Raw genomic sequence first — 17072 nt, 5'->3', positions numbered from 1 at the left:
TCCGAGTTACGGATTAAAAGATATGATTTTCTAAAGATTTTATTAATTTCTGAAATTTAATTAATTATTTAATTAATTCAAAAATAGATTTATGACATCAGCATGATGTCATGCTGACATCAGCAGTCAACAGGGGTTGACTGGGTCAAACTGACGCGTGGGTCCAGTGGGACCCACCTGTCATACTCTGTTAGGTTAATTAGGGTTTAGTTAAACTAATTACTGTTTAATTAAGCTAACAGGTTAATTAGATTAATTAATTAAGGTTAATTAACTTAATTAATTTAGTTAATTAATTAATTAATTAAATTTGTTTTTATTTTAATTATTGTTTTATTTATTTTTATATACTCTTTTTTTAACGTTCTGGGGGCGGGCCCCACTGTCATAGGCCCAGGGGGCAACCGGGCGAAGTGGGCGAGGGTTAACGGGCGGGCGCCCGAGGAGGCCGGATCTGGGCACGCACGGCACCAGGGGGCTCGGGCTCCGCGGCCGGGCGCGGCCTCCAGCGAGGCCACCGGCCACCGCAGAATGGAGGGGGGCGCGGCCAACGGCAGGAGATCATGGTGGTCGCCGTCGGACGGCGCATGAGTGAGGCGGCGAGCGGGATGGCGGGGCCGTTGTCCACGGCGGGCGAGGCAGGGGCAAGGCGAAGGGCGAGGGCGCGCGTGCGTGAGCGGGACGCCGATGAGAGCAAGGGAGCGGCGGGACGGCGCGGGCGTGCGCGGTCCACGGCAACCGCGGGCGGGGCGTAGCAGGGCCGCGGTGAGCGCGGCCGCGGCGGTGAGCACGAGCGTGGGCGTGCGCACGAGAGGGAGCCTGTGGGCGCACACGCGGTGGAGCGGGCGACGCAGCGCTGCAGAGGGCGGCGCGGGGAGGTCGGACACGACGCGGGGACAGGGAAAGGAGAGAAGGGGCGCGGCTCATGGTGGAAGTAGGGTTCGGGGCAGTGGGCTCGAGGTGGCTTGGGGTGGTCCGGCGACGGCGGGGCGGAGATGACGCAGTCCGGCGGGGCGGCGGCGACCATGCGGCGTCGAGGGCGCGGTCGTGATTAGCGCAGCGAGCGGCGCCGTCGAGGGAGAGGGGACGGGGCGCGAGGACGAGGGAGACGGCGAGGTGGCTGTGGCGGAGGCGTTCCGCGCGGCGTCGAGGCGGCTGGGAAGGTCGACGGGGTCGGGGCGCCGTGGGGAGGTTCGTCCCCCTCGATCCCAATCTGGATCAGGGAAGGGGAGAGAGACGTGGGGATCGTTGAGAGGGGGAGTGGGTGAGTGGGGGTGGGCTAGGGTTTGATCGGGGGGAGTGGGGGTTATGGGGAGTGGGGAAATGGCCGGTTGGGCCGGCTGGCAGCTGGGTTAAGCAAGGGTTAGGTGAGCCGGCCTAGTTGGATGGCCAGCTGGGCCGAGGCCCAGTGAGGGGGGCTTTTAATTTCTTTTGTTTTTTTTCTTATTATTATTTTTCCCTTTTCTATTTTATTTATTTTAGTTAGCAAAACAATTTTACAAAAATATAATCCCTACTCCTAAATTAGCATAACAATATAGGCCACCTACTCCAAAAAGTTTGGTGATTATATAAACTAGATTAACATTTGTTTAGTATTTAAAAGCATTTAAAATAATTGTTTTGCTGCTGTTTTACCCATCTCATATTATTTAAACATTTTATGCATGTGTGGTTTTCCCCCCATAATTATCTATGCAATATTTGGTTAACTCCGAACATTTTAGTTTTAATATTTGAAAACTTTTATTGTTTGCCTATTTTTTTGAATTTGAATTTGAATCGGTTTCGAACTAACTCGAGATTAGCAACTATAAACGAGGTGACGTGGCATCATTAGCAGAGGGTCACTGTAGCTTAATTACCCGGGCGTCACAAACGGCTTGCATCATAGTCTGCTTATCCCTTCCTTCATAATTAGATGAGATTGCTAACTAATTTTAAGATTGAGAGACTTGTTAGGGCTTAAATTTTATGGTGAGGGTGTGGGTAATTGGTCATTGGTGACGATCCTTCATGATCATAGTCTTTTCTTTAAAGATTTGTTCTAAATAGTTGATGTTATTTCAAAATTTATATCATATAATTCAGAGATGAGGAGGTTTGGGGTTAATAAACTAGGCACTCCAAATGTGAAGAGTGTAACCGAAACAGAAGAGATTTGGCTCTGCCGTGAAATAAGAATTGAGCATGTTCTAGGAAAGAGGAAAAAAATTGTGGGTATCCTCCTGAATCCAACATACAAAATAGAATTTGTGGTTCGAAAATTTGGTGCCAATTTATATGTTGTACTTCCAAAACCCGATTTTTCGTTTCACTCTAAGGCTCAAACTTGCCCAGGCTCTAGGAAAGTTCTGGCTCCGCCACTACTTTTGATTGACGGATTGCGGGTTGGGCATGCATACATGCATACAAAGAATGGATGGATCGAGCACACACTGGTGCGTAGGGAGCACAATGACCGGTCGCTCACGGTACATAGCTACCCATAATATCCTCTCTAGCAAGGTTATATATAGACTGACGCCATGATATAGGGGATCATGATGGATGACATACGTGAGCCCGACCCTGAGGCACATCATCCTATCGTGTGTGGAGCTGTGGCTACTGTGGAGCCAGTCGTCGCTCGGCTATACTGCTCGCCGGCGGAGAGATACGCCAGTAAGCCCATTGGCGCCACAACTTTTCGGCGCTGGACCGGACGTGCCCGAGCTCAGAAAACGGCGTCTGCCTGCATGTGTGGCATGTCGGCCCCGCTACCAGCCGGAAGTGGATCCTCTGCCATCCTGAAGGAATGTCACGAAACTACAGACATGCGTATGTAAAACGAAAAAGAGATGTCACGAGCTACAATGAAACACTGTAGCAATCACTATGTGGATTTACTGTAGCATGTACAAAAAAATTTTTAAAAAAATTTATTGCACCATAATTTTGTTTATATGTAATTTTTGTAAGTGTATACAATACATTTGTAATTTGCAAATTAATTATAATCATTTTTGGCTTAACCATATGAATGCGAAGAAAGGATGTCACGGTTACTGTAGCTTACATGACATCCCTTCAGAATGTTAGAGGATCCGCTTCCCTACCAGCCACCGGTCGATGCACAGGCCCAATGAGGGCAAATGAGGTGCGCAAGCATGAGTATGATGTTCGCGTTGAGCCAATTGGACACATGCTCGATGTCGGCCGAGACTGCTGGCCAAGCGCCGGGAGTAGTAATGCCGGACACAGTTGGTGTAGGTGACGTGCTCGCCGCGGCGCCATGAGCAGGACACCGTGATGCGCATGCATCACCTGAGCTGGAGGAGAGCGGTCGTGTGTGTGGCAGCGTGAGTTTATTAGTGCGTGCGCGTGTGCTATTGTTTTTTTAGGAAACTGTGCTATTGTGTTTTGTGTGCGTCCATGTATACATGTTTGTGTGCTACTGTACTGTACGTCATCATAGTATATAAAAGAGATCGTTTTATGCTTTAAAAACGAACGAGTGTGCGTTTTAATTGGTAAATGCAGGTGATTTGCACCGTGAGGTCCCAGGCTCCATTAGCCCCACCCGCATTATTTTAATTTCTATTTCGTTCACCCACTGACAGTGGGGCGTGGAGAGAAAGAGCATGAGCTGACAAAGTCACTGGATTGTTTGACCAGTCAACTAGACAAAATACAAAGGCATACATTGAGACAGTGACCACATAATTATCAAATGACCGTAATGACCACACAATCATCAAACGGCGTATATAATAACCGTATTGATCATATTCTTAAATACAATGGTCAAAGTGAGTTAGCGAGACAAGTTTAATGATCATTAATGCATTTTACTCTTCCCCCTGACAAAGTCATGCGCGGAAAATTGTAAGGGCCGGACACCGCTACCGCAAAGCCCTGGTAGGCAAGGCTGCAAGGGTCGGACTGCAAAGGCCGGCCAGGCCGCTGAAAAACTCTGTCATCGTTGTTGCAAATCGAAGATGTATCGCGCTACAATGGTCGAGCGTTGTTGTTGCAATGCTCACCGAAGCTGCAAAAGGTATAAACAAATTTGTGCTTTTGATATTATCAATGAGCCGCTGATGTCAAAAAACGTGTAGGTGCACGAATAAGTGTACATCTAGCTTTGGTCCTAAGTTAAAGTTTTAAAACTTTAACCAACTTTATCAGGAAAAGTAGAAGCATTTATGGCACTAAAATAGTATCACTAGATTCATTGTGAAATGTATTTTCGTGATATACCAGTTTTATGTCATATATGTTACTCCCTCCGGTCCTTTTTACTCCTCACATTAGCTTTGTCTGAAGTCAAAGTTTGCTAAGTTTGACCAAATTTATATTAAAAAATATTAACATTTATAACATCTAATAAATATAATATGAAAATATATTCCGAGATGGATCTAATAATAAATGTGTTGTTATGTGAATGTTAATAATTTTTTGTATAAACTTGGTCAAAGTTGGATGAGATTGACTTCAAACAAATCTAATATGCAGAGTAAAAAGGACCGGAGGAAGTACTATTATTTTTTATAAAGTTGATCAAAAATTTAAAACTTTGACTTAAAACAAAATGTAGAAATACACTTATTCACGGACGGAGGGAATAATCCTTTTCTTGGTTGACCAATGGCATAATCCTGACTGGCCGCCTGTTTGACGTTAACGTATATGCGGTTCCGGCTGAAAGCGATTGTGTGCGCGTGAAAGAAATATTTGTGTGGGCCAGTTTGCGTTCACACGACCCATATGCCAGATAGCACAATAATCTGACGGTTGGCCTTAATCCTACACATGGCTTAGGAGGCGGCTTAAAAATCGTAACCATCATCCGGCTTACACGTAGTGCGAGTTTTATTTGGACTATTACATACGGATGTATATAAACATATTTTAAAATGTAACAACACTCATTTTGCTTCGTATGTAGTTACTTATTGAAATCTCTAGAAAGACAAATATTTAGAAACGAAGAAAGTAGTCAGCTATAAACGTGTTTCAGCGTCTAACTAACAAAAACTTTGTTTGGCTGATCTAACTAATTCTTGGATAAGGAAAACTTGGTTATGGTAATTCCCAGATTTTGTGTTTTTTGGGAAAACGGCTCCGAGACGTTTTCGCGCAAACCATTTAAAAAAATGGGTCTTCGCCGCTCATCGTCTAGCCCTGGCATCGCCGCAGCCGTGTGGTTGACTGTCGCAACGGAACGCATGACACCACGACGCCGGAGAACTTTGGCGGCAACAAACTGCAACAGCCCGGGATAGAGTATTTGCAGGAACGATGACCATGGAAATGCCTTGTCGGCGGCCGCACGCAAAGTCCTGTTGGCCATGGAAGATGAGCAGCAGCCAGCGTCGTATTCTAAGCTGGGGCGACAACCTCGGCGATCAAGGGAAGGGCCCGACGCCTTCGGCGGACGGGATCCTTGTGGGTGGAGGCGAGCAACAGCGACGAATCGAGACATGGCTAAAGCTTGGAAGGTGTCACGCCCTTCCCTCCAGAGAGGAAGGCGGACAGTGAGGCACCCACGGTGCGAGACGGAGAAGAGGAAGACTAGGGCCCACGGGCAGTGACAGCGAACTAGTCCATGGGTAGGCAGTGTGTGTATGGCAAGTGGGGCCATGAGCAGCCAAACTATATGTATGTGTGCGTGACCATCGAGTGGGGGCATCGTTGGAAAAGAATATTTTTGAATCCTCAATCGATCTTCTTCTTCCAGCTCTCACCTGCTCTTTCTTCTCCCTCAAGCTCATCTGATTTCTCCCGATCCCCTTTCCCTCTTGCTTCGATCCGGCAGGGTTGTTACAACTTGGTATCAGAGACTGGTTACGATCCGCCGCCGCGCCTCAATCCCTCGATCCGGCCGTAACATCCACCGCGAAAGGTGTTGGATTGCTCCGGCGATCCGACGCAAAATCCTGAGCGAGGTAGGTTTGATTTGGGGCGGCAGCGACGGCGTCGTCATCCACTCCGTCCGCACAGACTAAGTTTGTGCTCCAGGCCATGGAGGGGATCCAGAAGACACTGGAGGAGTTGTTGACCAAATTTTAGTCGCTGTCGACAGAGGTTCAGCACTTGAGCACTCAGGTGACCGAGTTCGGCGACGGCCTGGATGCGGTCAAGCGGACGCAGGCCACGGAAGCGGCGGCGTGTCTGGCCGCGTCGTGCTCGACGGCATCCACCGCGGTGTTGTACATGGAGGGGCATGCCGCGCTCTGGTGCCAAGCCCACAAGCGTGTCCATGGCGACTGGTACGCGTTCACTGCTGCAGTTCAGGCAGAGTTTGGTTAGGATGAGTTTGACGCCCTGCTGCATCGTCTTCATCATCTCAAGCACACGGACACCGTAACAGAGTAACGGCATGCTTTTGAGGCCATCATGTACCACTTGATCGCCATGGATCCCTCACTCAACCAGAAGTTCTTCGTGTCCCAGTTCATCATAGGCCTTCGTGACGAGGTTCGCACGGGCGTGCACCAACACACGCCCACCAGTGTCTCTCAGGCAGCAGCTCTTGCCCGGATTCAGGAGGAGGAAGCAGAGCATAGCAGGCCGCGGGGGCGCCCACCAGTGTATGCACGGCCACTACCACAACTTCCAGTACCAGTAGTCGCCGCCGGGCCAGTTCAGCCATGCAACGACGGGGCCAAGCGGGACCAGATGATTTTGGCCGCGAGCGTCAGCTCAGGGAATTTCGCCGCGCAAATGGCCTTTGTTTCAAATGCGGCGACAAGTACTCACGGGAACACAAGTGTAATAAGGTGGGACAACTTCTAACCATCGAAGTGGGTGACCATGGTGAGCTTCTATCTGACGATGCAATCCGTGCGCTGGAGCTGTTGGATGATGATTTGGACGAGCCGGCAGCCTGTTGTCAAATCTCTGTTCATGCAGTAGCTGGTACAGAATCCGCGGGCACCATGCGTCTCCGGGCTCTCGTTGGCAACCAGGTGATGTTACTATTGGTGGACTCCGGCAGCACCCATACTTTTGTCAACGCAGCATTTGCCGCGCGCGCTGGGTGCACTGTGCAAGAAACAGAGTCAGTAACAGTTCGTGTCGCTAATGGCGACACTCTACAATCCACTCAACAAGTTTCGCAATTGAAATGGTGGTGTCAAGGACACACTTTCTCAACAGACATGAGGCTGCTCGAGTTGGGGGCCTACGATGCAGTTTTGGGTGTCGACTGGCTCGCGCGATTCAGTCCCATGAATTGTCACTGGGGTCTGAAAACGATGGAGTTCCGCTACGGCATGACAAACATTCAGTTACAAGGTGTACGTGCACCAGGGGAACCCTCTCTAACTGAAATCAGGGTTGATCAGTTATACAAATGGATTCAGGATAATGAAGTTTGGGCGCTCGCAGTCATCCAGTCTGCTGAATCTGCTCAGCTACCACCGGAGCAACTTCCACTACCCTTGCAAGCTCTTCTGACTGAATTTGCATATGTCTTCCAGGAACCCAACTCCCTTCCTCCGCATCGAGTTTTCAATCATGCTATTCATTTGGAGCCAGGGGCTTCTCCTCCCAATGTACGCCCCTATCGTTATTCCCCTTTGCAAAAGGATGAGATAGAACGTCAGGTTGCAGAGATGCTGAAAGCTGACTTGATCACCACGAGCATCAGCCCCTTTGCTGCTCCTGTTCTTTTGGTGAAGAAGAAAGATGACACTTGCGGTTTTGCATCGATTATCGTCGCCTCAATGGCATCACGATCAAAAACAAGTTTCCGCTGCCGATCATTGATGAATTGCTCGACGAATTGTCAGGAGCTCGCTTCTTCTCGAAGTTGGATTTACGTGCCGGGTATCATCAGATTAGAATGCGACCAGAGGATGAAGAGAAAACGGCTTTTTAAACTCATCACGGCCATTTCCAGTTTCGTGTGATGCCATTCGGGGTGACCAATGGACCACCAACGTTTCAATGCCTCATGAATTCAGTATTTGCTCCAGTGACACGGAAGTATGTCATCACATTCCTTGACGACATCCTGACGTACAGCCCTTCCTTTGATGAGCATTTGCAGCACCTGCGCCAAGTGTTAGAAACGCTACGCGAGCACAAACTGTATGTGAAGCTTTCAAAGTGCTCTTTTGCCCGGTCCTCCATCAATTATTTGGGGCATGTGATCTCAGCAGCTGGGGTCGCCACGGAGCCAGAGAAGACTGACGCCATTATGAAGTGGTCGCAGCCATCGTCCCAAACGGAGCTGCGTGCATTCTTGGGCTTAACCGGGTATTATCGAAAATTTGTTAGGAACTACAGCATCATCACTAAGCCACTGACAACACTCCTTAGCAAGAAGGGTTTTCTGTGGTCAGAGGCAGCAACTGCAGCATTTCAGAAACTAAAGGAAGCCATGACAACAACACCAGTGCTAGCCCTCCCAGATTTTTCTCTACCGTTCACAGTCAAGACCGATGCATGTGCAACCGGCATTGGTGCAGTTTTGTCCCAGCAGGGCCACCCTATTGCCTTTCTGAGTCGTGCGCTAGGGGTCAACAATCTCAAACTGTCAGTTTATGAGAAAGAGTTCCTTGCAGTTATGATGGCCATTGATCGCTGGCGGCCATACTTACAACGTGGTCCATTTACAATCATGATGGATCACAAGAGCTTATGCACATTAGGGCAACGGCAACTCGGCTCCGATCTTCAGCGCAAAGCCATGGCTAAGTTGGGTGGCTTACAGTTTCAGTTCAAGTTCAGACGTGGCGTGGACAACACTGCAGCGGACTCGTTGTCCCGGATTGGCCATCTGCTTACCATCACAGTCACATCCACATGTCAACCATCCTGGATTCAAGAGGTACGGAACTCATATCAAACTGATGCTAAAGCTACTGACCTATTGCGAGCATTGGCTGTCCACAGTCCAGACGATCACGGACACGAATTGGACAGAGGCATGATCAAGTATAAAGGCCGCTTATGGATTGGTGATAATGCAGCTTTGCAGACCAAACTAATCAGTGAACTTTACACCACAACAGTTGGGGGGCATTCTGGCATACGCCCGACGTACTTGCGCCTGAAGAATTTGTTTTACTGGCCAGGGATGAAAGTGCAAGTGGAGGAGTTTGTGAAGCAATGCACTGTTTGTCAACAAGCAAAGCATGAGCATGCCCACCCATCCGGCACTCTCCAACCATTACCAATACCTGCTCGAGCTTGGGGAGAGGTGACGATGGATTTCATAGAAGGCTTACCACGCTCGGATGGTGCTGATGTGATCCTAGTGGTGGTTGATCGCCTAACAAAGTATTCCCACTTTACCGCGCTGCATCACCCGTTCACAGCTCCTCAGGTGGCGCGGGCATTCCTTGATAACATTGTCAGACTACATGGAGTTCTAGAATCCATTGTCTCGGACCGCGACAAGATCTTTACAAGCGCTTTTTGGAGGGAATTGTTTGCACTGGTTGGAACTAAACTGCTGTATACCACGGCGTATCACCCACAGACGGATGGCCAGAGCGAGCGCGTCAACCAGTGCCTTGAGCACTACCTGCGTTGCGCCGTCCACGACACGCCGCACCGCTGGAAGAAGTGGCTACCTATGGCGGAGTTTTGGTACAACTCCAGCTACCACAGTGCAATTGGTTGTACGCCGTTCAAAGCTCTATATGGCGTTGACCCCAATTTTGGAGCTCTGCCCAATCTGTTCAATGTTCAGACTCCAGAATCACTACAGGACCTGCCCGCAGAGCATCAGCATTTCACTGACATGCTCAAAGACCACCTATAGCGCGCCCAGCATCACATGAAGCACCAAGCTGATCGCAAGCGCACAGAGCGGGAGTTCAGCATGGGCGACCAAGTGCTGCTCAAGTTACTGCCCTACGTCCAGTCATCGATGGTCAACAGGCCATGTCCGAAGCTCGCCTACAAATTCTTCGGACCATACACAATCCTCAGCCGCATTGGATCGCTCGCCTACAAGTTGGATCTGCCACAGGAAAGCAAAATTCACCCGGTTTTTCATGTTTCGCAGCTGAAGCCGTACACAGCGGACTACTCGCCAATCTTCAATCAGCTACCAGCGCCACCGGACCTCACCATCGGTGACCTGGTGTCGCACGCTATTCTGGAGCGCCGCCTGGTCAAGAAAGGGAATGCCGCCATCCCACAGGTCCTGGTACATTGGCGTACCTTGTCACCAGCGAGTGCGACCTGGGAGAACTACCATGTGTTGCAACAAAAATTCCTAAACATGGATCTCGAAGGGGGAGCTCCACCTCAAGCGGGGGAAAATGTCACGCCCTTCCCTCCAGAGAGGAAGGCGGACAATGAAGCACCCACGGTGCAAGACGAAGAAGAGGAAGACTAGGGCCACGGGCAGTGACAGCGGACTAGTCCATGGGTAGGCAGTGTGTATATGGCGAGTGGGGCCATGAGCAGCCAAACTATATGTATGTGTGCGTGACCACCGAGTGAGGGCATCGTTGGAAAAGAATATTTCTGAATCCTCAATCGATCTTCTTCTTCCAGCTCTCACCTGCTCTTTCTTCTCCCTCAAGCTCATCTGATTTCTCCCGATCCCCTTTCCCTCTTGCTTCGATCCGGCAGGGTTGTTACAGAAGGTTCATCAATGGCGGCTGAGCGGACAAAAGTAGGAAGAGGCCACCGTGATATGCTATCCAAACAAAGAATTATACAACGCCAATTTATTACTTTCCTAACCCAAACACAGTTTTCCATACACTCGTTCTTGATAAACAACATTGTAAAACGGGTTTTGTTAAAACCAGGCTAAAAACTGATTTTCTATATACCCCGTGGCTAACCCTTCCTATCCAACAACTAGTGTGGTAGATGATTTCTGTAGAAAAACATAAGCTTGTGAATAGACAAAGTCATTTGGTTCAAATCTATATAAGTTTTGAAATACTCCCTCTGTAACGTCTCAAAAACTATGTAATGAGATGCACTCCAAATCCAGAAGACAGACGAAATTCTAGGATTATCCTTTTGGGCAAAGACTTTTATGCAGCTAGCATATGGTTATGTTTCACTAGATGACGATGCTCAGAAATATTAGGCTGATATATTAACCCAAGGATGGATAATCTTCATGAAGCCTTCTGATATTGCCGGACAGCACTCCTCAGCCCAAACTTGGTCAACCCTGGTTCATGGCAACTGTAGTTTGCTGGGTAGAGAAGCACGAGAATGGATCGCTTGGATCACTAGGGACGTGCAAGGATTTATTTCCACCGCTCTTTTGCTAGTTTATTATAAACATAATCTACAATGCAGATGTTACGCTACGACAAGTACCATAGTTCTATATCATCCCAAACAAAACCGTCAACACAATAACTAATAAAAGCTAAAGTTCAGACAAACTAGCAAGCATTTACAGAACATGGGTTTACCATTACAGGGTTCTCTAGTATGCTAGTAATTGCTAAAATCACAACTTGCAAAAGCAACGATGTCGAGGATAGTTATGCTGGGCTAAATCCTTAAGGACACTTTCCAATCATCAATATGGGTGATATCGTCCTGGGGCAAAACTTCCCCTATTCATCATATCAGGTGTGCCGCCAGGTGCATAAACACCTAGTGCAGGATCATATGCCCCAGCATACATGGCGCCACAAAAGCTAGAACTACCAGGGCCACCAAAGCTCTCATCACCACCCCGCCTGTAGCCACGCAAGTTCCCTCCAGCATAGGGTCCATCAAAGCCTCCTCCATATGGCCCAAAACGGCTAGGATAACCAAAGGAAGACATGCCTTCATAGCCTCCTAATCCTGGATAGTAATGACTGTATCGCTCATGGTAGTGACGTACCCCGCCGTGACCACCAACAAAACCTCCATGGTTCCTATAAGGACCAAATCCACCACTGTTGTAGCTGCTATAAGCATCAGCCAGTCCACCACGGTCATCCCCAGAAGGATGGTCCCTAGAATCCCTACCATATGCTGATCTAGAATCACTACCAGTTGATGTTGGCAGATTTGAGGATTTCTTTGGTTCTGCTTTCTTGATCTCCACCTACAAACAAAGCAACTGACCTAAGTACTGACAAATACAAACCTATAGGTCCTCGCTACCAATGATCTGTAAAGCATGATGGTCCATGACACTAACACAGTTGTTGACATGTACTCCCTCGTTCACAAATATAAGATGTTCTAACTTTTTTCAGAATTGGACGTATATAGACACGTCTTAGTGGGGTTCACTCATTTCGGTCCGCATGTAGTCCATATTGAAATATCCAAAACATCTTATATTTGTGAACAGAGGGAGTACAAAAGAATGAAATTTCTTTTGGCAGACATTAATTTGAAGTGAAACTTCTTTACACGTTTCAACCTGTAAAGTATTACAGTGGAGGGGCTAACAAATGGTGGCATTTGTGTTATGAAATGCACAAGACTCACCTTCGAACCTGCAAGATCAATCATATTCCCATTTGCTAACAAATCATCTACAACCTCCTCAGATTCAAAAACAACAAATCCAAAGCCTCGGGAGCGTCTTGTTTGATGATCATGCATAATCTGGTGCTCAACCACAGCTCCATATTTTTCAAAGAAATCCTTGAAATTATCTAGTAATAAACACATAGAATGGATGTATAAGGAAGCAGACTCGCAAAAAAGAATGGGAAGCAGACAATATGATTCCATAACGTATAATACCTTCTGTCAGTATAGGGGGAAGGCCACCAACAAATATCTTTTTAGTTCTGAAATCCTTAGGGTTGGACTGCATATAATCTTTTGGAATGGTTCTCTTTATCTCAACCTGGAAACAAAAACAGGGAAGCCCACTAAGTAATTTCCATTACAATCATGTAGGAACAGGGAAGTTATACACTAGGCATATGGTACTCGAGTGCCAATCTACATAGAAGAGAACAGGAGTTTTTTTATATATACAACAACAATAGAGCTAACAAGAACCTAAAAATGGCAAAATAGAACTTTAATCAAAGCATATTTGCATAGACCAACTTAAAAAAATGAGCAACTGGATTCACACAGTTGATATCAAACTGAACCAGAAACACCATAAATTAAAGAACACAGAGAAACAGACTGACATAGGTGCAACTAAAACCCTGTTAGCATTTGAAGTGCTTGATGAATGATTATAATTGAAAATGAAGCAAGCATCAAATCAATAAGTAAAATAGATATATCAGAAGATCAAGATTTTATAATCAGTAAGTTAACATGGATGAGTATTTAAGCAGGCCATCTATAGTGAGCATATGGAAGTCACATGCACAAGGCGTAGGCATTAACAGTAAAGCTAGAAGTGCTTATCTTTATAAAGTACAATAAACAGTTTAGCAATTGTGAAGCTGCACTCCTAGGTGGTGTATTTAGAACACAAAACCTACTTGCTTTCCATTGATGACATGGGTGTCCTCCATCACTTTATCAACAATAGCAGGGTCAGAATATGTAATAAAGCCAAAACCCCTTGGCTGAGATGTCTGCTTATTTTTCATTATCACCGAATCAACAATCTCCCCATAGTTGCCAAAATGCTTCTGAAATGTGGCTGTCATTGAAAATTACATATACAAATTAGTACTAAAATATAACTCAAGAGAATATATTACTCAGGGATTCCCTCCATTCCAAAACACATGAAGTTTTAGGTTTGTCCTAAGTCAAACATCTTTGAGTTTGACAAGGTCTATAGAAAAATATTTTAACATCTACAACATCAGCTGTATATAGAATGAAAATACATTTTATGATGAATCTAATGACACTAATTTGATGTTCTAGATGTTAGTATATTTTCTATAGGCTTGGTCAAGCTTAAAGATGTTTGACTTAAGAGGACAAACCTAGAACTTCAAGCATTTTGGAGCGGAGAGATTAACTGGGGTAGTATCTATATCAATCAGATGATTGGTAAAGAACCAAACATAATTGACTCAAACAGTGCTAGTCCGTTCATGCTCCTCTGTAGGCATTAATTCCCATGGATCAATTGCAACCCACATTGTGCACAAACAGCATCTCCTTGGTCGTGAAAATAACTTAGTAAAGTAATTTAATACGTCGAATAATGTCATGAATAAACAGATGTTTTGCTTCAATACTACAAAACACAAATAGCCACGTGATATGCATGCCACGGGTTGACAACAGTTCCGAATAAAACCACACAAAAAACTACAATACTAAGCAGATTTATGTGGCCGTTGATAGAATTTATTTTGAAGATCAAAGGGGGCAGCAAACATAGTACCGTCTTGTCAAAATTTACATGCTACAAAGTCCGCACACTAACTCGGTGTCTCGCTCGACTAACTCGGCGTCTCACTCGCATTAATCAGTGCAACAAAAATAAGCGTATACATGAAAAAAATAGAATATGCCTACACAATCTAGTTAAACAAACATACAAACGCATTAAACCGTAGAAATCTAGTCCAGTAAATACCGATCTCTACACGATACGACTGAATCGAGATCTGGGTGACCACATCCAACACAAGGCGCCACAAGCATCACATACCAACAACATAACAGGAAGGAACCAAAGCGAGTTACCTAGTGTGGTGTCGCGCGGGAGCCCTCCGACGAAGATCTTCCTGGAACCCAAAACCAAACCCAAACAAATCAGGCAGCCAAATCAAGATAGCTCGACAGCTCGAGAGGAGAGGGGGCAGGGATTCTCTTACCCGGGGCTTCCGCTGCCGCCATAGCCCTTGGGTCTCGCCTCCGACTTCCCCATGGCAGCGCTGGCGAGAAAGGGTGAAGGTCCGTCCTGGGGGTTCGGATCGCGCGTCCGCTCGGTCGATTATCTGATCGGTTTTCATTTTCTTTTTTAGGGGCACTTTTTTTGAGCAACGTATATATTTTTTTAGCAACTTTTGTAGGGGCACTTTATTCATCAAAGTCCACAGTCCGTGGGATATAAGTTAAGTCATGAGATTGGTCAAACCAAACGTGCACCCCTGAGACGCAGCTTCTCTGACGTGCCGTCAGCCCACTGACACGGGGGCCGGCAGTACGGTAAAGAAGCCGAGTCGGCATCCGTGCAGTTTAGGCAAGGCCGGATGGGCCATGGCCCGCCCAGCTTTGAAGTTTTTTTTTCACATCATTATAGCCAGCTCATGGGTCATAGAATGTCACCTGTTAACAATTCGTTACAGTTTGGCCCATTCAACCCGCCCAATTTTATGGGGTAAACTCTGCCACTGCAAACGTGGTCCTTCAAACCTAGCGTAAGCGAGAATTTGGGTAAACTATGTGTTCAATATTGACAGCATGACTCTTAAAAATAAATTTACAATGAAACTGAGCTGACTTGAGTTTAATCTCACTAACTATGTCTTCACAACTATCAATAAGAATATTTGAGAAGACTTGCTTTGAGTCACATGAGATGATAACATTCTGGACATTGAGATCTTCAGCTACAGCTAATCCCTCCCTGCATGTTATGGCTTTAAGGACCGTAGGGTCATCAATCCCAGCAATAACAAGTGGCGCACTGCCCAAGATTTTTCCTTCTCTATCCCGGCAAACTGTTGTTGCCAATCCACCTCTTCCCTTCCACACGCCCGTGTTGACATGGATTTTAACAAACCCATTAGGTGGTGCCTTCGCTCGCTGTTTGTAATGTTCTCGATGCGGCTATATCTCCCACGTGTCGAAGCACGACTTAGAGGCATAACCGCATTGAAAGTAATGTCGCAAGTGAGGTAATCTTCACACAACTCATGTAATACATAAGAGAAAGAGAAACATAGTTGGCTTACACTCGCCACTTCACGCAATTATATGAATAAAGCATTACAACATCCCAATACAATCAAGGTCCGACTACGGAACCAAAATAAAAGAAGAACCCCAAACACGACATAGGTCCCCGATCGACCCCAACTGGGCTCCACTACTGATCAACTAGAACGAATCAACATAAAGGACAAGATCTTCATCGAGCTCCTCTTGAGCTTGGTTGCGTCATCTGTACGGTCTCATCGGCACCTGCAAGCTGGTTTTGGAAGTATCTGTGAGCCACAGGGACTCAGCAATCTCACACCCTCGCGATCAAGACTATTTAAACTTATGGGTAAGGTAAAAGGTATGAGGTGGAGCTGCAGCAAGCAACTAGCATATATGGTGGCTAACATACGTAAAAGAGAGCGAGAAGAGAAGGCAAAGCACGATCGAGAAAGTATGATCAAGAAGTGATCCTAAACAACCTACGTCAAGCATAACTCCAACACCGTGTTCACTTCCCGGACTCCGCCGGAAAGAGACCATCACGGTAACACACGTTGTTGATTCATTTTAATTAAGGTCAACTTCAGGTTTTCTACAACCGGACGTTAACAAATTCCCATCTGCCCATAACCGCGGGCACGGCTTTCGAAAGTTCAAATCCCTGCACGGGTGTCCCAACTTAGCCCATCACAAGCTCTCACGGTCAACGAAGGAATAGACCTCCTCCCGAGACATTCCGATCAGACTCGGTATCCCGGTTCTACAAGACATCTCGACAGGGTAAAACTAAACCAGCAACACCGCCCGAATGTGCCGACAAATCCCGATAGGAGCTGCACATATCTCGTTCTCAGGGCACACTCAGATGAGACTAGCTACGAGTAAAACCAACCCTCAAGTTTCCCCGAGGTGGCCCCGCAGGCAGCTCAGTTCGGACCAACACTCAGAGGAGCACTGGCTCGGGGGGGTTAAAATAATGATGACCCTCAGGAGCGCGACTCCCAAGGGAAAAGAAAAGGCTAGGTGGCAAATGGTAAAACCAATATTGGGCATTGCTCGAGAAGTTTTACTCAAGGCGAAATGTCAAGGGGTTCCCATAATAGCCCAACCGCGTAAGGAACGCAAAATCCGGGAACATAACACCGATATGAGGGAAACTAGGGCGGCAAGAGTGGAACAAAACACCAGGCATAAGGCCGAGCCTTCCACCCTTTACCAAGTATATAGATGCATTAATTAAATAAGATATATTGTGATAACCCAATAAGTAAACATGTTCCAACAAGGAACAAAACTTCAATCTTCACCTGCAACTAACAACGCTATAAGAGGGTCTG

At 46.7% G+C, this 17072-nt stretch overlaps 2 protein-coding genes and 1 pseudogene across 2 annotated transcripts; 2 read left to right on the top strand and 1 right to left on the bottom strand.

The window, feature by feature from the left end:
* The first annotated feature begins 5286 nt into the window (after positions 1–5286).
* LOC147959497 (uncharacterized) lies at positions 5287–8175 on the top strand (annotated as a pseudogene).
* Positions 8176–9778: 1603 nt separating this feature from the next.
* LOC147959496 (uncharacterized) lies at positions 9779–10345 on the top strand. Its single transcript, XM_087532689.1, has one exon. It carries the CDS (start codon positions 9779–9781, stop codon positions 10343–10345), a length of 567 nt encoding a protein of 188 aa, XP_087388815.1.
* Positions 10346–11319: 974 nt separating this feature from the next.
* Positions 11320–14837, bottom strand: LOC125520891 (uncharacterized). Its single transcript, XM_048685932.2, has 6 exons — positions 14685–14837; positions 14554–14594; positions 13383–13546; positions 12676–12781; positions 12415–12584; positions 11320–12022 (listed from the first exon to the last, which is right to left on the bottom strand). Exons 1-6 carry the CDS (start codon positions 14735–14737, stop codon positions 11504–11506), a joined length of 1053 nt encoding a protein of 350 aa, XP_048541889.1. The 5' UTR covers positions 14738–14837; the 3' UTR covers positions 11320–11503.
* Between the last annotated feature and the right edge of the window lie 2235 nt (positions 14838–17072).

The sequence above is a fragment of the Triticum urartu genome, chromosome 7A (genome assembly GCF_056163025.1).
Source record: "Triticum urartu cultivar PI428250 chromosome 7A, HENAU_Tu73, whole genome shotgun sequence".
Lineage (NCBI taxonomy): Eukaryota > Viridiplantae > Streptophyta > Magnoliopsida > Poales > Poaceae > Triticum > Triticum urartu.
The sequence above is the reverse complement of the archived record's forward strand: the minus strand, read 5'-3'. Positions and strand labels throughout refer to the sequence as shown.